Source organism: Bolinopsis microptera, chromosome 7 (assembly GCF_026151205.1).
Source record: "Bolinopsis microptera isolate Bmic1 chromosome 7, MBARI_Bmic_1.0, whole genome shotgun sequence".
Taxonomy (NCBI): domain Eukaryota; kingdom Metazoa; phylum Ctenophora; class Tentaculata; order Lobata; family Bolinopsidae; genus Bolinopsis; species Bolinopsis microptera.
The window spans coordinates 4,554,250-4,581,458 of NC_087078.1; the positions used below are offsets into that span (position 1 = coordinate 4,554,250).

At 39.6% G+C, this 27,209-nt stretch overlaps 1 protein-coding gene across 1 annotated transcript in view; it reads left to right on the forward strand.

Annotated features, from left to right (window-relative positions):
- The first annotated feature begins 9,954 nt into the window (after positions 1-9,954).
- LOC134817887 (microtubule-associated tumor suppressor 1 homolog A-like) overlaps positions 9,955-27,209 on the forward strand; it is a 42,861-nt gene continuing 25,606 nt past the window's right edge. Inside the window, exons 1-7 of the mRNA XM_063827251.1 lie at positions 9,955-10,047; positions 10,163-10,232; positions 10,496-10,683; positions 10,792-10,935; positions 11,985-12,093; positions 13,050-13,124; positions 25,351-25,387. Coding sequence (XP_063683321.1) covers positions 9,980-10,047; positions 10,163-10,232; positions 10,496-10,683; positions 10,792-10,935; positions 11,985-12,093; positions 13,050-13,124; positions 25,351-25,387 — 691 coding nt within the window. The 5' untranslated portion in view covers positions 9,955-9,979. The remainder of the gene's footprint in view (positions 10,048-10,162; positions 10,233-10,495; positions 10,684-10,791; positions 10,936-11,984; positions 12,094-13,049; positions 13,125-25,350; positions 25,388-27,209) is intronic.

Here is a 27,209-nt window from a genome sequence, read left to right on the forward strand (position 1 = left end):
TACAGAATGAAACTTGTTAATTGTGATCACAAATCAATTATGTCATGTAGTTTAACACCTGTAACTAAGTACACAGGACCCTGGTCAAGTGAAAGAAACTCTATAAAAAGGCATAGCTCACTAGCACAGAAGGACATGGAGCTAGGAAGTTTTTATAATTTCATCAAGTCACAACTCACAATTGCACCAACATGAAAATAGTGGGACAAAGGAAATGTTTAAAGGTTAACAAGCTTGCTCGTCTATGACTCACTTCTCTCATGTTTACCTGGGAGATGGGAAGGCGAACCCTAAAAAGCATAGATGGACGGCCGCATACTTAAGGTGTCATGGTCTGCGCAATACTCTAAGAGAACTGTAAACAGAAGCTGACCTGGCACAAGGAGTTTGTTTGACTGTGAACGGTTAAATTAAAGCTTTGTGGTGAGGCTGAGCCTCGAGTTAGTGCACCGTTGTAGATTCCTGAGTAATGGAATAACTTTAAAGATTTTAAAAATTGTCACTATAATTGATTTAAATACAAATTTGACACCATAGATGTTATCCCAAATTATAGGGAACAGACCTTGGCCCTGGTCAGGCAAGGAGAGACGGTTAGCATCCGGAAATTTGCAAGATAACAACCTATCTACCAAGACGAGAGGCGAGAGCAGAATACCCAGCTTTCATGCCTTGATTATGTCATTCAGGAAATACCTATTTCGGAAAGAGAAGAGTCATGGAACCAGAAAAATAGATCTGACACAACTATTATCAATTATAACCATGTACCGTGACCGTTCAAAGCATTTAGTGTTTCCTTACTGGGCGAAGATCAAATCGATTTGATTTAATTTGAATGAAGTCCCTAGGTAAGTGTTCATGCTCGCTGTAACAACTTTAAATAGCTTTTATTTAACTTGTATAACTTAACGAGCTTAACAGTTAAACAAAAATTTCAGTTAAACAAAAATTTCAATTTTATGCCATTTATTACAGATTAAACAAGTTTACAATAAATCAATTTGATATGTAACGGAATCCTAATTCAATGTGCAGTATGGTTGTCACTCTTTAAATAGATTAGATATAGGTTGACGGGGCAAAGTAGTGTGCGTGCTGTTCGCTATTGCTCACACCAAACGGCAACCTAGTAAATGTTTTGTATGAACACCGGTCTCCATCACGATACAAAATTTGGATTGTAGAATTTATTGTATAACTATTAGTGCAGTGGAGGTAGCGGTGTGGTGCATTAATAGAGTGACAGCCTACTGATTTAGAGTTGTTTTTAAGTGAGCAAAATGAGTGTATTTTTGGATCTAATGGCAACTTAAAAATTTGTTCTTTTAATCATTTATTAAATATCTGTTTAAAAATATATAAATCTGGAATCTGTTCACTCTGTGAACCAGTCCTATAAAAATTTCAAAAACCCTCCTAAATTAAATATTAAAAACGTCTCAGTAATGGAAATAGTCATACAATTAAGAAATTAACCAAATTCTTAATATCTACCTAATAGAAAAATACCTGCCTAAGTCAATTTCTACCTGTAATACACTAAATATTAGGTTAAATACATAGGTGGTGGAGTCAGCACACATTTACCAAAATCAAAATTGTTCAATAGGAGGAGCCTGTGGGTCGAGATCACTGGATTAAATTTGATGAAGGGGATTGTTTTCAAATGACAGCTGCATTATGTCATAATCGCTTGTGGTCCATGCCGAATCATTATGAGCATGTTGCAGCTTTAGAAGTGCCTTTTTCAGGCGACTTTGAGCAAGGCTAATCTTGTAGGAGTAGTCAAAGAGCTTAAGTTTAGGTGCAATTGTGTTCCAAATTTTGGTGGATCTTGATATAAAGTCATTAGATGGGAGTTGTGAAATGATAGTGGTTTCCTTTCTAGAAGATGACTGATAATGCTGTTGCAGTGATGCTGGGCACCTTAGTTTTAGTATTTTAAAAACTTCCATAAATGTGTGATATGTATATAAATTTTTGAAAGCCAGGATGTTTTGTTGCTTGAAAAGTGGTTTACAGTGCTCTAGTTGGAAGAATGTATGGTCAAGTGCTTGGCTGTCAAACTCTCTTGTTCTTGCACATGTAAGGAACTTGTTTAGGTATGCCTCTTTATCACCAAAGAGGACCCGTACACAGTGCTTCTGAGACAGCCAGATACTTGCTGTCCTAAAGAGTGCTGCATCACCCCAAACTGAGATACAATATGTAAGGTGGGATTCAAATAGTGTGTGGTAGAGGTCTTTATGGAGTTCCTTTGGTACAGAGTCCCTAATTCTATTTAAGGTGGCAGAGGCATAGTTTAACTTTCGTTTAAGTGCTGTTATATGAGGCCCCCAGGAAAGTCCGTTTTGACTCATCTAATAAAAAGAGGCAGGTTATATCTCCACCAAAAGTAGGATGAGAATCCCTGCCACGTTTTTGGTCAGTTTCGCGGGGCTCATGTCTTTCCTCGAGGGAGCATTAGTGTCTACAGAAAAACTGACAAATCCGAACCACATCTTCCATCAGAGGTGGTGCTGGGTCAGCTGGTTACTGAACTGATTGGCCTGGAGAAAGGCATAGTCCTGTTATTCTCAAGTTAACCATAGAGGGGGTCAGGCGCTGTTCGCTCACGGCTGGTTCTTGGAGCCAACACCCTCAGCCCCACAGAAGTGGGAGCACTGTCGGTGGTGGCTCACCCAGATAACGCACAGTGTCTCTCCAGTCTCATTCCCAGGCGAACCCACCCCCACTCACTCACTCACTCACACGCCGCCCCCCGGATCGCTCCAGCTAGTGGATATCTAGCAATTAGTTATTTTCCAGCTAGTGGATATCTAGCACTTACTCCTTTTCCAGCTAGTGGATAATTAGCACCCAGAAAAACTCCGGTAAACGGAAGCAACACGAACACACAAACAAAGAAAGTCACACGCGGCCCAAAATTTCAAATTAAACAAAAAAAGGGTCTTCACAAAACACAAATTTGCTTGGTAGCTTCTTATTGTCAACATTATACCGCGCGCATCACAAAGACGCGCGCAAATAAAAGAAATCATAGATTTGGGCAAGAGATACTAGATGCTCAGGTATGCCTGGTAGGTTCCTGTCTGCTCACTAGAAAAGACAGGGGGCAGCCTGTTCTAAAAGAGCGCCCGGGAGATCACCTAGGCATGGGTGGTGCTCTCCCGAGACCGAGCATTATGACAGTTTTCCTTCGGGAAAACGTCGCTCACAAGGCTTTATCCTCCGGAGGGTAAGGAGCACTAGCCCATGCCAAGAGCCCGTACCCTGTGACACCTACAACCGGAGGGACCCCAATAGACGTTAGTCACCAGACGGACGTAGCCTTCCGATAGGAAGGTAAAGTGGGTTTTTTTATTTTTTTAAAGAGAGGCTGGGCATAGAAAGCCCACTGGAGGATAGCATTAAGATGCTTTGCCTACCTCTGGGATGTGGGGGAGTTTGTCGGGGACAACAGTGTGAATTGTGGAGGACGGTGGTGGTAATGATCTGAATGGGAATACCGCGCTTTGGTACCAGATGAGATTAGAAATCAGTTAGGCAAGGCTGCATATGTACATGTATGTAATGTGTTAATGCGCTAAGTTACGCCAGTCTGATCCAGTTCTTCTGGTACTATTAAGCGTTTGGTGCGGTTTGCGAAGTTGACGATTGTGGTAATGTGGTGGTTGTCGAATATGTCGTTGACCGAGAGGTAGTAGTAGTCCCGAAAGTATTGACCCCCAACCCAAAAAAAAAAGAAAAAAAAATGTCCACCGAAAGCACACTCCCAAAATTGTACTTGTTGCAGTAACTTCTTTCAGACTTCATAAATCGAGATCAAATATTTTGCAATGTATTAAGAATCAATATTATATGATGCACTTATGCAGATGAGCTTCATGTATTGCGCACTTGCCTTCTCTATGAAGATTTCCATCACAGTTTGTCTCCACAAAGTAAAACATTACTCTTCTCTGATATTGGATTACTGGGCAGCGCTCAGCCTGTCATTCCGCCACATCTTTATGAACATTATAGCCTGGGGTCCCTAGGTAAATATTGGAGAGCAAACTCCTAATAATAACTTTTTTGCTTATGCATCGAATTTGTGAGCTCTGTTATCAGTACAGTGTATTAGTTGTTAGAGTGTAAAGGGGGCAGATGGCTACCTTTTACCAAGATGCAGTGAAACAGATCGGAACAACAGAGGCGGTTTTTTATTCTTTAAAGTAAAAGTAAAAGTAAAAAAAGGAACTTTAATCGTTTTTGTTCGAAGTTGTTAACTGTTTGCTGGACTTGATTAAGCTCCTGAAAAGTGGATGTTTAAAAGTAGATTTGTTGAAATCGGAAGCGAAATGCGAAGGAGCACAAAAAACACGATTTTCAAAAATGTTTATCTGACACCTGATCGAACCCTGGAGCAGAGAGTAAAACATCGAAAATTGGTAGCAGAGTCGAAAGAGAAAGCTCTAGAAACGACAAACCAATATTATTTAGCAAATTCTTTGAGAGAGAGCACACCAAGCCAATTTTTGCCCGTCAATCACTCATGACATTGCATAATTTATACGCGTATCACTGCTGCAATGAACTTTTTAAAGTCTTTAAGTATCGAACACCAATTGCACTATTTGAACTTTTCTGTTTGTCTAAAAGACCCGGCAAATAAACTCTTCTTATAACAACCATGCCCTCAAACAGTTTCGTTTACAAATCTAGTTGCCTTTGGAATTCATTCCGTCAGATGTTGGCACTGAACGACCTTGAAATCACTCATAGTGTATTCAAATCAAAGGTAAAAAAAGTCATTCTCTCGTCTCAGGGTAAAGGTGACAAGAATACCTGGGCCCCTTTGGCAAACTTTCTGAACTCAGGCAGCTTGAACAACTAAATTTGAAAAAGTAAAACTTCTTGTCTGAATGAACTATTAGAACCTCAAGAAGCTGATCCGCATGTCTCCGCTACTAAAATGTTTAATGAGCCCAATCACTCATCACTTAACAGTTTAATCTTCAAAGTGAGTTGTACAATCTAGGTTGTTTTAAGTAGCTGTTGATAGTGTAAAACAGGAGTGACTTGATCGTTTTCATAACTTCGATTTACAATTTGTACCATAATAAAACTAGCACTGCCATGGGGTTCAAAAAGGGTCATTGTAAGCCTTCAGCGTAATGGTCCTAAGTCTCTGCCCCATGCAGTGCCTGTCAGCATCAGCTAACAGAATAGCCCTAACATAACGATCAAGCCACAAATTAGGTTCTATAATGATTTAATATTGTTGAATAAAGAGATTTGAATATAATATTTGTTTTATTCTATTTTATTAAGAATGGTGCAGTTTGCAGTCGAGCAAATCAGTAGAAGATAAGAACATTGTCTCGAAAATTTCAATAATCAAAAGTATGAGCATTAAGCTCAGTTAATGTAAGAGCCGCTTTAGAAAGCACTGGAGTTTATCTCCAGGATTAAATTATATCGAGTTATATGATTTAGCTATAAGGCGGTTTATAAATGTTGTATTTATTATTATTAAGTAGCAGTGCAGGTACTAAGAAAAAGGAAAAGAAACCAAACCACTTTTACCGCATCACATAGCGATAAATCGACGATAACCACAAAGATATGCGTCACCAGTAACAACTGACTCGTCAGATTGTGATGGATAGACAATTAACAATTTTGTCCCCCCATTTTCAAATTATTCTAACTGGGTTGATTTCTGAGTGATAACGCTGCTTATCTTTTAACAGCAACACATTTTCCGGGTTACATGGCCGATAAGAGATTTGTTAAGTACATACATATAACTTGTATCACGTGGTGCCCCCACTGTCGCTTCACTATAGAGTTTCTACGATTCAGGGGGAGCCGCGCACTCGTGCGCGGCGGGTCATACAACGTATGACAACATATAACGGTTTACATATTACTACATAGCACATTTTAGGATTGTAGGTTTATAACCTACTAGGACGCGCGCCGAGTTGGACTCGTCGTATTTGGAACAAATATTTTACGAGTATCACCCGTTACATTTTACGATAGTATTGTAATTAAAATGCTTGATGTAGCAATATGTATTTTAGATTTTCATCCCAGGAAACCTTACCGTTAGGGGCCTAACTTCGAAAATAAAAGAGATAGAAAGTGCAGGTTTTCAACAAAATGTCCATCTCGTAAAATTAAAGTTAGCTCCCCAGGAGCCAAATTTGGGACAACTTAGATTTTGAATTATCGCGAAAAGTTTGATTTTGGGCTAAATAAAAGATCGCAGCTTTTAAACGTTGCAAAGTAATGTCGTTGTCATGACTCCAGATTGTAATTCACGCGAGTGATCATGCAGTGAACATGACGTCACGCGCGCTGCAACACACGTGCTATCTGCTATCGAAAAACAACCACCTCTAGTAACACGGCCAGCCGGTAAGCTTTCGATCCTGGAACATGGGATCACCATAACAATAACAATATTTTCTTATGTAAAACTTAGAACACTTTCACAAGGGTTCAATTAATTAAAAAATGTCATTCTAAATAACAACATTTTATTTTTTATTATGGTGTCTTGCTCTATCCAGAGCCCTTGCGCTTGCAGTAGCGCGCGCCCGCCCTTGTGAAACAAGCGCGTCCGAAGTAGTGCGAAAGCACATGGTTAGGTGAAATGGTGTCTTCAATTTTTATTATCCCTTTTGAATTGTGTTATTGTAAATATATTTGACTTGTGGGTAAATTTACTTTGGCGCGCGCTAATTCTCCCGCGAAAGCACATCCAATTTGATAGGCATAAAATAGTTTTATAACTTGCCTTATTTTCGATTTTGCACTATAAGTACGTTAACGTGCTAATTCGATCAAAATTGAAAATTGAAAATTGAACGGGGAATTGTTACCAGTTTAAAATTTGTTTTAAGGCACCTCAATAAAAGCTACTCACGTAATTGTGCTTTTTACGGAGAAATAAATTGTAGCTTTATAACCTACCAGGACGCGCGCTGAGTTGGACTTGAAACAAATATTTTACGAGTATCACCCGTTAAAGAAATAAAACAATATTTTTGAGCTTGTTATTCCTTTTCAAAATGCAAAAGTATTCAAAGTGATTTACATAAGTGCATACATTGACATGATTCTAAATACATTGCAAAAGATTTGATTGACGATGTTAACCCTTTCAGATCGTTGCTCTGCAAATTAACAAAGCAACGATATCGTCACTTCGATACGAAGTAAAAGTAGTTGTTTGCGCGGCGTGTTGAAGCAGCGAAGTTTAACAAAAGATTTAAAATCGATTCACAAAGTTTGAAAGCAAAAAGAAGTTATTACAATTGCCAGTGCCCAATGCGCGCAATTCAATTTGGGAGTGTGCTTTTGGGCGGGAAATATAAACTGCAGAGCCATTTACTTTTTTATATTGGGTCAGACATTATTATTGTAATTTGTTTTGCAATTTTGTATTACGTCGTGACCCCATCATATGTCGGTTCACTAATAAGTATCAGTTCACTAAGTATCGTTTCACTAAACATCGTTTCACTATTATCGTTGCGAAAGCCACGATCAACGATACAGCCACGCACTCGTGTGCGGCTGGCGGGCAGGTCTACAACGTGTGTTGTAGGTTTATATATGTGTTGTAGGTTTATTATAACCTACCAGGACGTCCTGGTAGGTTATAAACCTACAAGGACGCGAGCCGAGTTGGAACAAATATTTTACGAGTATCACCCGTTAACAACGTGTGATACAATTTTTCTGTTATTAATAGACTGACCCAGCGCACGCTATACTTCGAAGCTTTGTGCCTCGAATATTTTGAGAAGAGTAGCGGAGAGTCATGGAGTGCTTGTTGGATGGTGGTCTAAACTGCTTTTTGTTGTGATGTGATTTAGTGGATTTTACATATATTATTACAAAGGGTTTTATTTTACCTCAGTTTTTAAATTTGTACCATTTTTACAGAATCTTTATAATTATAATTATTTTTATATAGGGTCATTGCTATATTATGTGTATATTGTTTGAAAAAATAAAGAGTAGCGGAGATGCAGTTCTGATTAACAAATCACTGATTCCACGATTTGACTAGTATATAGCTCTTGCAGCTGTTTAGTTGACAGGGTGTATCACATTATGTTGTACATATCATGAATGAATTTTTGGGGATACGACTCAGTTTCAAATTGTTCATGTCCGCAGCAGCAGTTCAATAAGTCCTAAAATCCGATCAGCCTCTATACTAATGTCTAATCTTAAAGAAAATGAATGGACCAAATGAATAAGTTCCTGGCGTAATTTTGCCTTGAAATTCCTGACAAAGATTTTGGAACATAATATAACATGGCTATCAATGTTTTAAGAAGTTGAGTTTAATTTGAGGCAAGCTATTGAAGGTTAATTGGTCGCCTTTTTTATGAGACACTCTGAATTATTTCATTAAGGTTAAAGACATAAAAAGTTTTCAGAGAGTACACTCCTGACTCCCTTAAACTCTCAGTACACATGTCTTCAGTGGTCAGTTATACCACATTGTGAATTGTGATGGATTAAAGTTTTACATTTGTACTGTCTTTTTGGGTGAAGAAGAAGGGCATTATACATATATCGGGCGAGTACGGTAATGTTATGCTTATGTAAGCTTTCATTCAAGATCCATCCTAATTATTAATGGCAGCAATCAGTTGCAGTGGCGTAACGAAGGGCCCCGCTGACCAGTGGCGTAACAACCGCCCCTGCTAACCCTGCTAGCAGGGGGGCGGCACCTTAGGGGGGCGGCATTTTCCTGGATTGTATTGGCCCTTGATATTAACTATAACCGTGTTGATGGTTTTAAATTTTGTATGTTGTAAGTATTATATTTTAGTTTGTGAAGCGTTTACTCCTCCCCCTCAGCAAGACAGTTAGATTGTAGATTAATGATAATAATTGTCAAATGACGTTATATATTATATAACAGTTATAAATGTTCAATAGTTGTAGAGCGATTTCAAGAGTAGTGGTCCACAGGGGTCCGAAAAAGCCGTACAGGCGCTTGGGTCCTTATCCTTGTCACTAATCTCAATTGGATTCGGTTTACACAAAACATGAACATTTAGACGTACACATTGACACGATATTTATTAGAAAGCAAAAAGTATAAAATAATACGTGCGTGCGCGGCTTGAGCCGCGCCGCATAAGAACGGATGCGTGCAGGGGCTGGAGTACGCTTGTATGTAGATTAATGAAATGTTGCATTGTAAATATTGAGAATTGACGATATACTATGATCTAATAGTAAATTTTACAAAGCTGGCTTTGGATTTAGGTAAGATTATAATTCATTAAAAAAAAAACCACGGATAGTTTAAATTTATTTTTATTTGTCGTATAATCATAAATTATTTAATCCTGTTTTCAAGAATGCGCGGCTTTGGCGGCCAGTTATTGACTTATAAGTACATTAAATTGAATTTTATAATAGAAATGTAAATACATTAAATTGAATTTTAAATAGAAATGTGAATACATTAAAATTTAAAACTTTCAAAACGGAGGCTTATAAATATTATTATATTATGATTGTAAAATAAAGGATAAAATTTTAAATTTGTTTCACTAAAAATTTGTTTCACTCTGATTTCATGAAAAAAGCGCCTTATTGGTGTACTACCCTGTCGAATTTAGCGTTCGGTCGACGTGGGCGGCAAAAAGGTGTAGGGGGCGGCAAAAAAGTACCTGACCTTTTTTTTTTTTTTTCTTTTTTTTAGGGACACAAAATTTTAGGGGCGGAAAAGGGGCGGCAAATTTCAATCAGCAGGGGGGCAGCACAAAGTAACGTTACGCCATTGCCGCTGACCTCGCTGTGGGGGGCGCCATCTTTTTTCGGCAGGGGGCGTCAACAGGCAACGTTACGCCACTGGCAGCAATTAATATAATGGCGTTTAAATGAATTGTTAATGATAATTGTACTGATTTTATAAATTCAATACAATTTAGCAAAACAAGTCTGGATGTATAAGCAGACCAATATCAAGAAATCTGTGAAGAAGAGTGGGTCTTTAGAATCTGCCTCTGACAGGTATGGGTTTACTCAATCATTACCAAAATACTTTGCATACTAAATTAATTTGTAACAATCTTAACTATGCAATAAATGAATTCAAATTGTAGTTTGAATAGAACATTTGTTTTAGGTCTGTGTCTCCAAACGACATTATGGGGGCAAATGAGAACAAATCTTCCACAGTGAAGAATCGACAACAGGTTTTGGCATAAAATTCATTTAAAAAATGTGATATTTAAACTGACAAGGTAATTTAATTGACAATGATAATAGCCAGTACATGGGAATTCCTGTATAAGACATGATAAAATGATAAATGTAACAAACAATCATGCTGAAGGACCATGTAGGTTATTTAATAGATCACAGCACAGACATAATAATTATTGTCAAAAGTATTTTAATCTGTTTTTTTTCCCAATTGTCTATTTTAACCATGTTTTAAATCCAAAAATGCTATCAGATAATCCCTAAAAAGACCAAATCTGATAATGTAAAGACTGGAATAACGAAACCAAAACCAACAACCAAGTCTTCCACCAAATCAGCAATAAAAACATCTCCTGTAAAGCAAACAAAAGCGAGCAGCAATGCCAACTCAAAGCTTCCTAGAGTCAAAACTGGGAGTGCTACTCCGCCTACTCGTGCCAAGTGAGTTTATGTTTCTATTTGCACACAATAATATTATGTTTTCAATCTTCTGAGACAAACTTGTTTATTCCTTTCTGTCTCAATCCTTGACCATTTTCCTTTAATCAGCACAAAGAATTTGAACAGTGCAAAAAGCCCTCCTAATCTCAAAGCAGCAAAAAGTCCTCGGTCCTCAAACGATCCCAAAGCAGTGAATCCCAATTGGAAGGTGCCCTGTGTGAGCCCCCCTCTGGGAAAGGCATCTCCTGTCAAGTAACTAGTTCACTTTATTCTTTTAATTATAACACCCTTCAAATCATCTTCAATTATTCAAAATAAATCAATCCCGAATACTAAAATATGTTTGCTAATTACTGTAACAGATACTAATGAGTAATGACTGTAATTGATATTAATGACTGTAATTGATACTATATTACTATATATAAAGCGAGACGATATATATCTGTGCCATTTTACTGACACCACGGCATCAACTTAAATAACGCAACTTTCCGCAAAAACCGCAAAAGATATACAACTGAAACTTTTTTGACTGGATCAAATGCTTTAATGGCCTCCAAATCAGCATGAAAAAATAAAAATTGGCCAAGGAATAGTGATTTTAGAGCCCCAAGTGGACCCCCAAGTGGTGTCAAAAACGCGAATTAAATAGGTAATAATTATTTTAGTCTCTCGAGTCTTGACACTGCCTACGTACGGGGTAGACAGCCACGGATGATTTTGTCTGTGAGCTTTTCATCACTTCCTGACATGAGCCAGACCTCAGCTGGATCCTTCCTTTTCCTTTTTCTTTACTTCCCGTTCAGTCTACCTCTTCATCATCAGTTTGAGTTGCTTCCGTGCTTCGCCTTGCATTCGAACTTTGCCTCCACAGTTCACCACGGCACCTCTTTTGGATGCCTCCTGCCAGGCAACACTAGCTCTCAGACACTGGCTAACTTACAGCGCACGGTTTAGTTTCTGTGTCTTTTCTGTGGCCGTGTATTCCGTTTTATGCCACCCTCTCTGCCGTTCTCGCGCTATCGCTCACCCACTCCTCAGTGGGCTGTTCATTTGACAGAGTTACTGGCTGGCACTCCCATCATCTTCTCACTCACCATCACTGCCCAATCAAATTTATGCAATCAAAATCACTATACACCCATAATCATATGATCAAAACACAAAGCTTTAAATAACGTTACTGTAATGTTCCAAATTATATTTTAAATGTTTAAAAATTAAAAAAAAGACACCATTTAGGGTTATATTATACGGGTTCCTGCTAGTTACTGTAATTGATGCTAACATTTCCTCAGACCACTACCAGGTCGGGGAGGACCTAAGAAACTAAAGAAGGTGTTTAATCCCCCTACCCTCTTCTCGATGTGTAAAGCCGCTGTGTCCTCTATTGTCATTTCCCCTCAGGTAAACTGTAGTATTATAGTGTATATTCTCAGTTGTTTGCTGCATTATATTAACGTTTTGTAGTTCGCCAGAATCTTGTAGTGTAATATCACACATCTCATATCTATCTAGTGCTACAGCTTTACAAATGTGCAAAAATGTTAAAAAAATTTCACACAAAACAAACTTATGTTTATCAGCTCTTCTGTAAAGGTATTGTTCTTATGTTTTGAGGGGTCCTATTATTTTATATGGTAATTGATAATCAACCCAAGTATCAGTAATGCACAGAACTTAAGAAATATGACTTACTTTTTGTACTGTACTGTACTGTACTGTAGTGTACTGTACTGTACTGTACTGTACTGTACTGTACTGTACTGTACTGTACTGTACTGTACTGTACTGTACTGTACTGTACTGTACTGTACTGTACTGTACTGTACTGTACTGTACTGTACTGTACTGTACTGTACTGTACTGTATTTAACGGTAATGATTTTCAAGTCACGCTTCACGCTCTAACTATTCTACAAACAAATGCTCAATAAAGTGCTTTATTTCACGCTATTATCATTACAGAACACTATTGCAGACACAGTAGGTCATTACTTGTTGGTGTATTAGGTTTCAGTTTGCACTAGTGACTTGTCTGTCTAAATTACAAACGATGTTCATGATCATATTACTTGATGAGCGCAAATACGATTATTACAGTGGGTGATTACGTAATAAAGTGGTTTAATTCTCTATCTGTCTAATTAAGTAGCTGAGAGAGATTACTTTGTTGTAAATAATTGTAATCTCTACAATACTAGTTATAATCATTATAATTCTAATTAGTTTCAGATCAATACAAAACAAATTGTACATCTCTTTCAAGAGCTGCTGGATCTGAAATAAATAGTTTTGTAAAATGTGTCCCTCTTCCCCTGCAGTAAATATGAAGAAGACCATGTTACCTGTGTTATTATCAGGTGGACGAAGAAGCGAAGGAGTTTCTAAAACGGCGACTTTTCAGTCAGGCACTCTTCGGAACCGTGTGGGAAGTGGTGAGTAAAGTAATGCTATATTGTTATTAAATCTAACCAATTATCTTAGTGTCCAATTATTGTAGTGTCTTGAATATTGGGGGCGGGAGGGGGGGGGGGGGGGGGGGGGTGTACAACAGAGTGCAACTTAATAACCGTATACAAATTGTGATAGAAATCCTTTTAACATGCCTGCGGATAGAATTTTGCAGGATTGTTGCAGAAATATTTATTAATTTCCACAGTAGGTAGTAGTACTATTTTATCATGCTCGTATAACCCCTGTAGAATGAGATCCTTGTAGAGACATGTTACTGAGGGTACAGAGGGCCCCTATCTGCCACTTTAACCTAGTTACCCTCTATTAATCTAAATAACTCACCCCGCTCTACAGCTCTATAATTCCTCTTGTTTTCCTTTTCCTGAAGTTGTGTTGGGAAGTACCAGTGACATCACCATATCAAATATGCTTTAAACGTTGTAGTTAATACGTCACTCCTCCTATTATATTAATCACTTTACTGAAGTAATATAGAAACTAATCTTGGCACACACGTTACTAAGTACTAGATCCGCTTCTCATTTAATGTCGTCCTGAGTTGCTGGCTAGTTGTTAGCTCGGACAACAAAATAATTGTTAGCTCGGACAACAAAACAACAAATAGTTCCGTTCTTTGATCCTTGTTGTAATAATCATTTGAATGCTTTTGTTTTATCTAAATTTTTAGCAAGAACGGCAATTTCTTGTGTGACTTTTCACATTGATCCGATTGAGTGGACCGCTTTTTGTATCAATTAGATCTAGTAGTATATAGTGTAGTGTGAAATTCAGTTTCGTTTATTTCAAATTTCTCCGGACAATATTAAAATAACTGTCATTTACTTGTTAATATATGTCTGTGTGTGATATGTGTATATTATGTATATTACTGTCAAATAGAGACCTGAGTATTTGTAGTAGATCCTTGTGTAAACAATGATCCCACAAAAACACAGTGTCTAGAGAGCTGTGTAGTAGAGACCTGCACCTAGTTGTACAATACCGACACCTCTGTGGAACACAGACACTATCAGTAATAGTGTTATCCTTATCAGTAACACTGTTATCAGTAACCAGAGAGAGAGATACTACAACAGCTGATATAGTCACGTCCAGCGTTTCTCTTGTCGCTGATATATAAACTATCTAGAGAGGGTACTACTAAGTAGGGGTATGGAAGGTCTCTACTCCGGTGTTGGCTGCTGTTCTGTGTTAGTCTGCTGTGTCTGTACAGCACTAGTTATCCGCAACAACATCTTTCAAATACAGGTTTGTAACATTTTTACTTGTAGTTTTATTAGCACAGGCAGTGCTACTTGGAGTCTGGAGATGTTGTTAAAACATCAGCCACATACCTTAAATTATTAGTACTAGCATTAATATATAGTAGTATATGATACCATATATAAATACTATATAAATATGTTGAAAATATTAGAACATTATATGTTTTGTGCACTGTTTTTATGAGCTAAGTTGACCGGTTCAAAAGTGCAAACGCATGCTTTAAATCAAACTCTGTATTAGCTAAAAACGTGATCGACGTAAAATAATAGTGCCAATTAACGGAACGTATTAAACAAAATAAACGAGTTAAGTGGAGAGATGACATTGTTGATTAATATAATATAGGTTATTAATTCTTTAGTGTACATTATTTTCATTTTTACCATAATTTTTTAATATCGTCGAATTATAATATGATAAAATTGGCAAGTTTCCATAAACGATATTTTATGATCGGCGCCGATAATCGCTTATTGAGCGCTTTTTCGGCGCTTTTTTTTTTAAAAACCGTTTACAATCGCTTTTTTTACGATTATAAACGGTTCAAAAAAAATCGCTTATAATCGACTATAATTGATGTCATAATTCAAAAAAGCGCTTTTTTGAATTTAAAAGCGCTTATAAGCGCTTTTAAGCGCTTACTAGCGTCGCTGAGCGATTTGAAAGCGGTTTTCCAGTAGGATTGGCGCCAAAAACGGGTGGATAAGCGGTTGGCCGGATAAGCGATTCGTAGGCGCTTTTTTGAACCATTTATAAGCGATTATAAGCGCTTATAATCGGGGTGCAATTTAGCTGTTTGTAAAGCGCAAATAAAGCGCTTATAAGCGCTTTTTAAATTGAGTCAGGAAAACGCTATATTACACCTTATAACCGCTTATAATCGATTATAAGCGTTTTTTTAGAAATCGCTTATTACGGCTAATTCATCGCTATTTTACCGCTTTTCCTATCATCCATGGCCAGGTGAGCAGGAATTAAAAAGCGCTTATAAGCGCTTTTTCAATGCTGCCCCTTACCTGGTCGGAACGGGGTAGTGCCCGGAATTAAAAAGCGCTTATAAACGATTTCTCAATTCTCTTCAACCTGGTCGGAACTGGAGAGTGCCCACTTGCATGTGCTTTTCTGAGCAACTTGGGGTGCACCGGCAGAGTCAGGATTTAAAAGCGCTTATAGGCGCTTATGATTGCTTTTCTACCGCTTTTCCCATCACCCATGGCCTGGTTGGCAAGAATTATAAAGCGCTTATAAGCGTTTTTTCAATGCTGCCCCTAACCTGGTCGGAACGGGGGAGTGCCTGGAATTAATAAGCGCTTATAAGCGATTTCTCAATTCCCCTTAACCTGGTCGGAACTAGAAATCAGAGTGCCCGCTTATTAGTGCTTTTCTGTGCAACCTGGGGTGCACCGGCAGAGTCGGGATTTAAAAGCGCTTATAGGCGCTTATGATCGCTTTTCTACCGCTTTTCCCATTACCCATGGCCTGGTTGGCAAGAATTATAAGCGCTTTTTCAATGCTACCCCTAACCTGGTCGGAACGGGGGAGTGCCTGGAATTAATAAGCGCTTATAAGCGATTTCTGAATTCCCCTTAACCTGGTCGGAACTGGAAATCAGAGTGCCCGCTTATAAGTTCTTTTCTGTGCAACCTGGGGTGCACCGGCAGAGTCAGGATTTAAAAGCGCTTATAGGCGCTTATGATCACTTTTCTACCGCTTTTCCTATCGCCCATGGCCTGGTTGGCAGGAATTAGAAAGCGCTTATAAGAGCTTTTTCAATGCTGCCACTAACCTGGTCGCAACGGGGGAGTGCCCGGAATTAAAAGGCGCTTATAAGCACTTTTTCAATGCTGCCCCTAACCTGGTCGGAACGGGGGAGTGCCCGGAATTTAAAAGCGCTTATAGTTATAAGCGATTTCTCAATTCCCTTCAACCTGGTCGGAACTGGAGAGTGCCCACTCGTATGTGCTTTTCTGAGCAAACTGGGGTGCACCGGCAGAGTCAGGATTTAAAAGCGCTTATAGGCGCTTATGATCGCTTATCTACCGCTTTTCCCATCACCCATGGGCTGGTTGGCAGGAATTAGAAAGCGCTTATAAGCGCTTTTTTAATGCTGCCCCTAAGGATTTGGAAAGCGGTTATAAGCGATAACAATCACTTTTTATTGCTGGTTTTTACCGATTTATCTATCATTTATCAACATGGATTTAAACATAGTTGTTTGACTGGCGATCTAGAAGCCAAGCAAGAAGGCTAAGTTCACGGCGCGGCAAAGTTCTCCGACAATAATTGTCAGAAATTGTAAAGCGCTTGCAAGCGTTTATTTATATGTTGTTAATGGTGGTGGTTGTCCTGGTGGCGGTCGATGCGCGCTGCGCGTGCGTCATCAGCATAGTTGTTAAGTCCGTCGAAGAAATGCGAAAAGTTCGTCCAGTTCGGCACCTTTTAAAAATTCGTGAAAATTCGTGAAAATTCGTTGCGTAAATTTTCTTGGCATATGTTTTGATTTTATAATGAATGGCTTAGGTGCGATCACTATTACACTTGTAAACAAGTGCGCTGTATACAATATTGTATAGCGTGTACGCCGTGTACAATTTGTGGTGAGCAAAATTTAGAAAATTGGTATTTCAATTGTCCAGTGATCTGAATTTTGGGAGGTCATTAAAAATTCGGTTAAAGTTCGTCTATTTCGTTAAAAAATTCGTCCAGTTCGGCACCTTTTAAAAGTTCGTCCAGGACGTCCGTAACAACTATGGTCATCAGTGATCAGTCATACACACTTCACATTCAGAACTTGCAAAAGAAAAATATAGTATATGAAATTAAATTATTGCGCTGGGCCACGCTCAGTCTGTCAACGAGTATGACAGGCCTGTTTATGTCATTCCAAGGAATCTCGAGTCGGGCTGAGCGAATCACGACGTCTGAAAAAAGTGCGGTGCTCATTGAAAGTTAGTGTGTGCGTGACCAGCATTCACGTACTTGTTCATAATCAATCGTGGACATAAAAACAAGTGCACGCTGAGTACCAATACTAATAGGAAAAAAGTAATGTATATATACGCTAGTAAAGCCGTGCGCGTGCAGGCGTGCTGAGATAGCTTGTAAAATTTGGTTATTAGATAGTAAAACTGCAACAAATAAACCGCGCCAGCTTGCGCGTTTGAATCGCTCCTACGAAATCGCTCGCCCAAATTTCAAGAAAATTATTGTGAAAAGGCCTTTGGGTATGACATTGATCTAACTCGGTGTAACTGTATTTTTTGGACGCTGATCCCGAATCACCCGCCATGACGTAGGGTAAAAATATTTCCCTGGAGAGTTACATGGGCAAAAACCGTTTTAGTCACGTGACAGGCTAGTAAAACATGATTTCGATTGTTTAGGGCTCATGTTAGGGTTTGGGTTAAGGTACGCGGGTTATGGATAGCTTTGGGGTTATGGTTGGGATTAGGGTGATACTCGTAATATATTTGTTTCAAATATTAGGACCGTCGACGATTGACGGATGTTACTCGTCTAAATTTCTTCGAAGTAGCACGCGCCGCTTTCTTCTCGATGGCAAGTGCTACGAAGTAGCGCGCGCCGGGCCAGATCATTAACAATGGTCAACGTCGACGAGTCTTGTCATACGTTGTATGACCCGCCGCGCACGAAGTGCGCGGCTCCCCCTGTAGCGTCGAAGAAACGACCGTGGGGGTCACCACGTGATACAAGACGAGTCCAACTCGGCGCGCGTCCTGGTAGGTTATTAACCTACAAGGACGCTTCAATTCCGAATCAACCCTCATGGCTGTATTATATATAGTTATAACCATAAGTTTGTGTGTTTATAACCATACAAGACGTATTTATACCATGCAAAACGTATTTATAAGCATGCAAGACACTTAATTGTCGCCGGTCTAATTGCTTATATTTGTAATAAATATTTTAAGAGTATCACTTGACCATTGCATGTTACATGTTACTGGTCTGGCCCGACAAGCGGCGCGCGCTACTTTAGACGAGTAACATCCGTCAATTAAGAGTATCACCTGTTAACCATGGGTATTGGGTCTATTTGTATCATTCAGGTCGCGTCGTGACATAGTCATAAGTAAATTAAACAATTGCGCGGTAATTGGCGAGGCCCAGTCTAGTGGTGAATTTTTACCAAACTAGCGAAGCGCAATGTTGAATGTGATTGCGAGAATTGACGGGTAACACTCGTAAAATATTTGTTCCATATAATTATATTGGAGTCCAACTCGGCTTTTACTAATTCACTCGCCCAAAAATTTCACGTGACTTTGGTTTTTATGGTTTTGCAGCCGTACAAAACGGTTTTACATAAATCCTAATCCCAACCCTAACCCTAACCATAACCCCGAAGTTAACCATAACCCTTACCACAAGCCTAACCCTAACCCGGGCCCTAAACAATCGAATTCGTATTTTACTAGCCTGTCACGTGACCAAAACGGTTTTTTGCCCATAACTCTCCAGGGAAGCATTTTAACCCTACGTCATGGGGGGGGGTGATTCGGAATCAGCGTCCAAAAATACACCGATCTAGATCACTTTCATGCCCCAAAGGGCCTTTTCACAAGAATTTCCTTAAAATTTGGGCGAGCGATTTAGTAGAAGCGGTAGAAAAGCGATCATAAGCGCCTATAAGCGCTTTTAAATCCTGATTCTGCCGGTGACCCCAGGTTGCACAGAAAAGCACTTATAACTATAAGCAGGCACACTGATGACCAGTTCTGACCAGGTTAAGGGGAATTGAGAAATCGCTTATAAGCGCAGCATTTAAAAAGCGCTAATGAGCGCTTTTTAATTCCGGGCACTCCCCCGTTCCGACCAGGTTATTGGCAGCATTGAAAAAGCGCTTATAAGCGCTTTCTAATTCTTGCCAACCAGGCCATGGGTGATAGGAAAAGCGGTAGAAAAGCGATCATAAGCGCTTTTAAATCCTGACTCTGCCGTGTACCCCAGGTTGCTCAGAAAAGCACTTATAAGCGGGCACTCTGATTTCCAGTTCCGACCAGGTTAGGGGCAGCATTTAAAAAGCGCTTATGAGCGTTTTTTAATTCCGGGCACTCCCCCGTTCCGACCAATTTAGTGGCAGCATTGAAAAAGCGCTTATAAGCGCTTTCTAATTCCTGCCAACCAGGGGTGATACGAAAAGCGGTAGAAAAGCGATCATAAGCGCTTTTAAATCCTGACTCTGCCGGTGCACCCCAGGTTGCTCAGAAAAGCACTTATTAGCGGGCACTCTGATTTCCAGTTCCGACCAGGTTAGGGGCAGCATTTAAAAAGCGCTTAAGAGCGCTTTTTAATTCCGGGCACTCCCCTGTTCCGACCAAGTTAGTGGCAGCATTGAAAAAGCGCTTATAAGCGCTTTTTAATCCCGGGCACTCCCCCGTTCCGACCAGGTTAGGGGCAGCATTGAAAAAACGTTTATAAGCGCTTTATAATTCTTGCCAACCAGGCCATGGGTGATAGGAAAAGCGGTAGATAAGCGATCATAAGCGCTTTTAAATCCTGACTCTGCCGGTGCACCCCAGGTTGCTCAGAAAAGCACATGCAAGTTCCAACCAGGTTAAGGGGAATTGAGAAATCGCTTATAAGCGCTTTTAAACTCCGGGCACTACCCCGTTCCGACCAGGTTAGGGGCAGCATTGAAAAAGCGCTTATAAGCGATTTTTAATTCCTGCTCACCTGGCCATGGATGATAGGAAAAGCGGTAAAAGCGGTGAAATAGCGATGAATTAGCCGTAATAAGCGATTTCTAAAAAAACGCTTATAATCGATTATAAGCGGTTATAAGGTGTAATATAGCGTTTTCCTGACTCAATTTAAAAAGCGCTTATAAGCGCTTTATTTGCGCTTTACAAACAGCTAAATTGCACCCCGATTATAAGCGCTTATAATCGCTTATAAATGGTTCAAAAAAGCGCCTACGAATCGCTTATCCGGCCAACCGCTTATCCACCCGTTTTTGGCGCCAATCCTACTGGAAAACCGCTTTCAAATCGCTCAGCGACGCTAGTAAGCGCTTAAAAGCGCTTATAAGCGCTTTTAAATTCAAAAAAGCGCTTTTTTGAATTATGACATCAATTATAGTCGATTATAAGCGATTTTTTTTGAACCGTTTATAATCGTAAAAAAAGCGATTGTAAACGGTTTTAAAAAAAAAAAGCGCCGAAAAAGCGCTCAATAAGCGATTATCGGCGCCGATCATAAAATATCGTTTATGGAAACTTGCCATAAAATTGATATAATAAATGTTTTTAATATCCTATTGAGGCACATGCCACCCCATCACGGGTTTACTACTACTACTACTACTAACCCGATTCATGTAATAGATCATTGCCCGTACTACTGATCGATTATACTGTAACATGAGATTTGAATTAGTCAAAGTTTTCTTAAATATTTGATTCATTAGGCGCGCTAAATTTCCTAAATGCGCGATAATGGCCTGTATGACAAACTTCTGCATTTTCTTTGTTTCGCATATTTGCTCAGCTTTTGTTATGTCTGGCTCATTGTATTGATAGATTATATTTAGTTGACGTTTCCTCGCTGAATTTTATCCTTAATATTTTACTTTTTATCCGATACAAAATTAAATAAAGAATAAGAGGAAAACGCCATATATAAATTAACCCTGAGAAAAGGGAATTGGATGTAAGTACGGACCAAACTGCATCGCCTCCTCCCTGCGCATGCCCCTGAACCGTCAACTGGTGAATAAAGAGGCCGAGATAGGTCAAAGTTGATAAAAAGGACCAAAAGGATTTAGAAAACTGAAGATTTATTAAGAACTTGAAAACAAAACCGATTACACCTTCTTAATTAAGTATTACAAAATAAAGCCTAATGACCACGCTGCCCAATATTGTTATCTTCAGATTATAAGTAGATACCATCCTGTGTCCAGCAAGTCTACACTAGTAGTACACACTATTACATTCATTTTGTTATACAGATTGAAGAGACTTTGTTTTGAGAGTAACAAATAGCCATCTAACATGCAAAACAAATTAAATAAAACATAATAAATAACACTCGTGCACACTAGTACAGCACGTTAGTAAGAACGCTCTGTTGATAAAAATACTTCAAACTTAGTATCTTCTCTGCTATTCTTAATTTTATTTAAATCGAATCATCACTGTTATTTGATATCGTAACTAGATTAAATTACTTTTAATTAAACTTGATTACTGTTTCCTTGCTAAGTTACTAGTAACTGTCACGTTAGTATCAGTTAAGATGTATCATTGTTTCTGTGTTTCTAAGAATGAGTGGAATGTGAAACATTACCCTTCCCAGACGGATCATTGCTCGTTGTCATGGTATCACACCCTACCCTACCCTAATACGATCCTCTAGTTCCTAGTTATTCTGTATTAGTTCCTACTTTTTCTGTATTAGATTATCATATTTGTGATTATTTATTATTGAGATGCTAGATTAGTCGTACGTTTCGCTCTGCATTTTGTTCAACTGGTTACCTTGTTCACCAATGAAGTTTTCTTCGACTCTTGGTTGTTTTGGCAAAGGAAATCCACATAAGAAGGTTGGTTTATCACGTACACAATACTACATTACCTACATCACCTACATTACCTACCTTACCAGTACTCGTACCCACAAGACTTGATGTTGTAGTTTACTGCAGAGCCTAAGTTCAGTGTCCTTACTCCTTACACTACAACTTTGTTAACCACCTGTTGTATTGCTGTAGTATACGTATATTAGCCTTACACGCTGCCAGATTCTAATATCAGTCTAACAGCTTTCACGTGTCCACCTGTTATCTGTTCAATTAAAGGCCACTATAGGCCACTACAGGCCCCAACAGGCCCCTACAGGCCACTACAGGCCCCTACAGGCCCCTACAGAACCCTACAGAACCCTACAGGCCACTACAGGCCACTACAGGCCCCTACAGAACCCTACAGAACCCTACAGGCCACTACAGGCCCCTACAGAGTACAGGCCACTGTAAAGAAGTATCTTCTCAGCCCCTCTCTTAAGGTTAAAATTCAAAGCCAGGTTAAATTTTGAAAAAGTTCAAGTGAAAAGATTAACCTGAAGGAAATTTAACTTGAAAGAGGTTAATTTAACCTGTTTGGAAGTCCCAGAGAGCAATAAAATTGATCATTTTGCCCCAAATTTTCGGCCTTCCAATGATCATCCGTGGCGCCTCTTCGGCCTCAAGGAGGATATTTTACAAGGGTTTTAGGGCACCAGCCACCATATCTCAAAAAATCTCCGTCTCTGACGATTTTGCCCCTCCGCCCTTGCGGTCTCTAGGTGATTGTCATTTGGGTGGACACCTTGCCATTTTGCTCCGAACACAATATGACATGTCCGTCACAGGAAGCATACGGAGAAACCCTCAGAGAATTAATAATAACTCAATCTGATGTTGGAAAAACCTTTTTAAAATTCAGCGGTAATAATCTCTCGCAAAAAAAAGCCAGGTTAAAAAGATGTCAGCTTAATATGTTAATGTGTCACTTATTACCTATGCCCCTAGAGCCCCCCCCTACATGCCCCGCTAAAGGACCTTGAAGGCCCCTCAAGGCCACTACAGGCCCCTAAAGGCACCTACATGCCCCGCTAAAGGCCACTAGAGGCCCCTAAAGGCCCCTATATGCCCCGCTAAAGGACCCAAAGGCCCCTAAAGGACCCTACAGGCCCCTAAAGGCCCCTACAAGCCACTAAAGGCCACTACAGGCCCCCAAAGGCCCCTAAAGGCCTCTGCTCTGAGCACCATGGTCCTGTATCCTAGTTTAACAATGAAATAGCACTACTAAACAGACACTAAATGCTCAGTGCTACCTTACAATAGTTAGTTAATGATTAGAGCGCCAGGCTTACACATTACACATCATACTGCACTCAAACTATCCTTCAATCTGAATTCTGGGCACTTCAACAAGCTCTACATATGGGAATTTGTACAGTATTTTACCTAAAATCTTGCAATATTCTTTTAATCTCTTTACAATAAATCGTCCTATCTCATTAATATTAACAAAGGTAATTATAAAGGGGCACTGGTCCCCCTGCTATCTACATAATCACGCACTACCCACAGTGTACAGTGTATAACGTTATATAGTGCACACTGCCCGGCTATTTATATCATTACTCTCATGAGTTGTGAGATTCGTGTTTATCTTTCTGTCTTCTTTCTGTGTGTTTCATCAGTTACAGCTTGTTGGGAGATATCACACAACTAGTAGTGTGAAGGTAGTACTACGCTACATATCAGGATTTCAGACTGATTATTACCCTGTTTAGTGTATACCTGGAGTCTTCACTACTAGTGTGTATAAAACACTCAATTAGAGTAGTTGTCGGAGGTCGGGAGGTGGTCTCCATTGTTAACTGCACCCCACAGAGCACCCTACTTAAGGAGGAACTGCTGCACCCCACAGAGCACCCTACTTAAGGAGGAACTGCTGCACCCCACAGAGCACCCCACTTAAGGAGGAACTGCTGCACCCCACAGAGCACCCCACTTAAGGAGGAACTGCTGCACCCCACAGAGCACCCCACTTAAGGAGGAACTGCTGCACCCCACAGAGCACCCCACTTAAGGAGGAACTGCTGCACCCCACAGAGCACCCCACTTAAGGAGGAACTGCTGCACCCCACAGAGCACCCCACTTAAGGAGGAACTGCTGCACCCCACAGAGCACCCCACTTAAGGAGGAACTGCTGCACCCCACAGAGCACCCCACTTAAGGAGGAACTGCTGCACCCCACAGAGCACCCCACTTAAGGAGGAACTGCTGCACCCCACAGAGCACCCCACTTAAGGAGGAACTGCTGCACCCCACAGAGCACCCCACTTAAGGAGGAACTGCTGCACCCCACAGAGCACCCCACTTAAGGAGGAACTGCTGCACCCCACAGAGCACCCCACTTAAGGAGGAACTGCTGCACCCCACAGAGCACCCCACTTAAGGAGGAACTGCTGCACCCCACAGAGCACCCCACTTAAGGAGGAACTGCTGGAGTTGTTAAATAAATCAGATTAGTACTGTCGTGCTGAGTTAGTAACAATAGTAATACAGTGTTACACTACACTACTACACTTCTAGGAGGGCTACTTCAGTTCAACAAAATGTATAAATTGTCATGAAGTTTGGAATAAAAAAGAACAAAGAAGTGAAAAAGCAGCGAAGTAGTGAAATCACGGAACTGGTTAAAGACAATACTACTGATTCTAAAGACAATGAGAGGAAGAAAGAGAGAAAGAAGGATAAGATACAAGATCAGATCATTGTAGAGGAGGGTAGCCGTGTAGCTTCTAGCCCGCTAAGTAAAGACGATTCTCCTGTGAGCAATGTTAGGAAGAATAAAGAAAAGAAGAAACTATTTAAGGTATATTATATTAGGACGCAGTGAAACTAGTTATAACATCCTCCATAGTCCATGTGTGATTATCTTAATTGAAACAGTGTTACTCGTACTGTACCGTGTGTATAATATAGGTAATAGTACTACTACTAGTGGTAAAACAGTAGTGGAGAGGGCAACTCTACTCCAGCCCTCATATAATCTTATATAATATTTATTCTTCTGTTCTATAACAGTACACCCAGGAGTAAGTTAAACAACAGTAAGGTACCACATACTCAGTACCAGTTCGGTGCCACCTAGTCACTAGTAAAACCTGCGGAGTTTGGGGGAATTTTGTAGTACATAATGAGGGGTGTTATATTCCGTTAATTAAATTTGTTACTTAAATTCTAACTAGCCAGTCACAGTGAACAGGATAATTACAGCACTCTGAAGTCTAAATTAAATTTACTTAAATTCAGGTTCATACTCTTTGCAGTATTACTTTAGCAGGAGTTTACAATGGTTCAACAGCAACTATTTATCATTCACATTTTCGTATTTCAGTTAACGAAAGAAACGAAATCTAACCGTGTCACTAAGGGTGAGTACCACTTTTCTAACTTTCAATTGGAAACTGAAATCTAAGTTAAGCTATTCTATTCTTTAGAGAGAGAGAGAGATGTGTAGAGATGTAAGGATTAGGAATGTATTCTATGATCTATTGGTGGGGTAAACCTGGGAAATACCTGAATGTTTGGACTGGTATCCTAGCAAACTCCCCTCTAACTTATGTGATATTATAATAAAACTACTTGGTGGTCGACTCTTGTTACTACTGATTATGGTTTACTGCATTGTTACTACTGATTATGGTTTCTCAGTTAGTGTTATGTTTTGTTTAGAGATCTGTACGTTACTATTACTAGTAGTAGTTGTTTTAGATAAGTAGCTAGTTTCGATTTAAATGGAATGTTGCTTCAATTATATGAAATCTACGTATACTGCAGAAGGTAAGTTTTATTCTAATCAAATATTTATCAAATAAATTATGGGGATTATGTGAACCTGATTACTTACATAGTACTATACTATACTTACTAAACATCAGTATAGTAAGTATAGTATTAGCAATACCAACTAGCACTTGCTTACTGAGTCACTAAGAATACAACTAGCACTTGCTAACTGAGTCACTAACAATACCAACTAGCACTTGCTAACTGAGTCACTAACAATACCAACTAGCACTTGCTAACTGAGCCACTAAGAATACAACTAGCACTTGCTAACTGAGCCACTAGCAATACCAATTAGCACTTGCTAACTGAGCCACTAAGAATACAACTAGCACTTGCTAACTGAGCCACTAGCAATACCAATTAGCACTTGCTAACTGAGCCACTAGCAATACCAACTAGCACTTGCTAATTGAGCCACTAACAATACCAACTAGCACTTGCTAACTGAGTCACTAACAATACCAACTAGCACTTGCTAACTGAGCCACTAAGAATACCAACTAGCACTTGCTAACTGAGCCACTAAGAATACAACTAGCACTTGCTAATTGAGCCACTAATAATACCAACTAGCACTTGCTAACTGAGCCACTAAGAATACAACTAGCACTTGCTAACTGAGCCACTAACAATACCAACTAGCACTTGCTAACTGAGTCACTAAGAATACAACTAGCACTTGCTAACTGAGTCACTAAGAATACAACTAGCTCTTGCTAACTGAGCCACCAAGAAAACAATTAGAACTTGCTAACTGAGTCACTAAGAATACAACTAGCACTTGCTAACTGAGCCACTAAGAATACAACTAGCACTTGCTAACTGAGCCACTAACAATACCAACTAGCACTTGCTAACTGAGTCACTAAGAATACAACTAGCACTTGCTAACTGAGTCACTAAGAATACAACTAGCACTTGCTAACTGAGCCACTAAGAATACCAACTAGCACTTGCTAACTGAGCCACTAAGAATACCAACTAGCACTTGCTAACTGAGCCACTAAGAATACAACTAGCACTTGCTAATTGAGCCACTAAGAATACAACTAGCACTTGCTAACTGAGTCACTAAGAATACAACTAGCAGTAGCACTTGCTAACTGAGCCACTTAGAATACAACTAGCACTTGCTAACTGAGTCACTAAGAATACCAACTAGCACTTGCTAACTGAGTCACTAAGAATACCAACTAGCACTTGCTAACTGAGTCACTAAGAATACAACTAGCACTTGCTAACTGAGTCACTAAGAATACAACCAGCACTTGCTAACTGAGCCACTAAGAATACCAACTAGCACTTGCTAACTGAGCCACTAAGAATAAAACTAGAACTTGCTAACTGAGTCACTAAGAATACAACTAGCACTTGCTAACTGAGCCACTAAGAATACAACTAGCA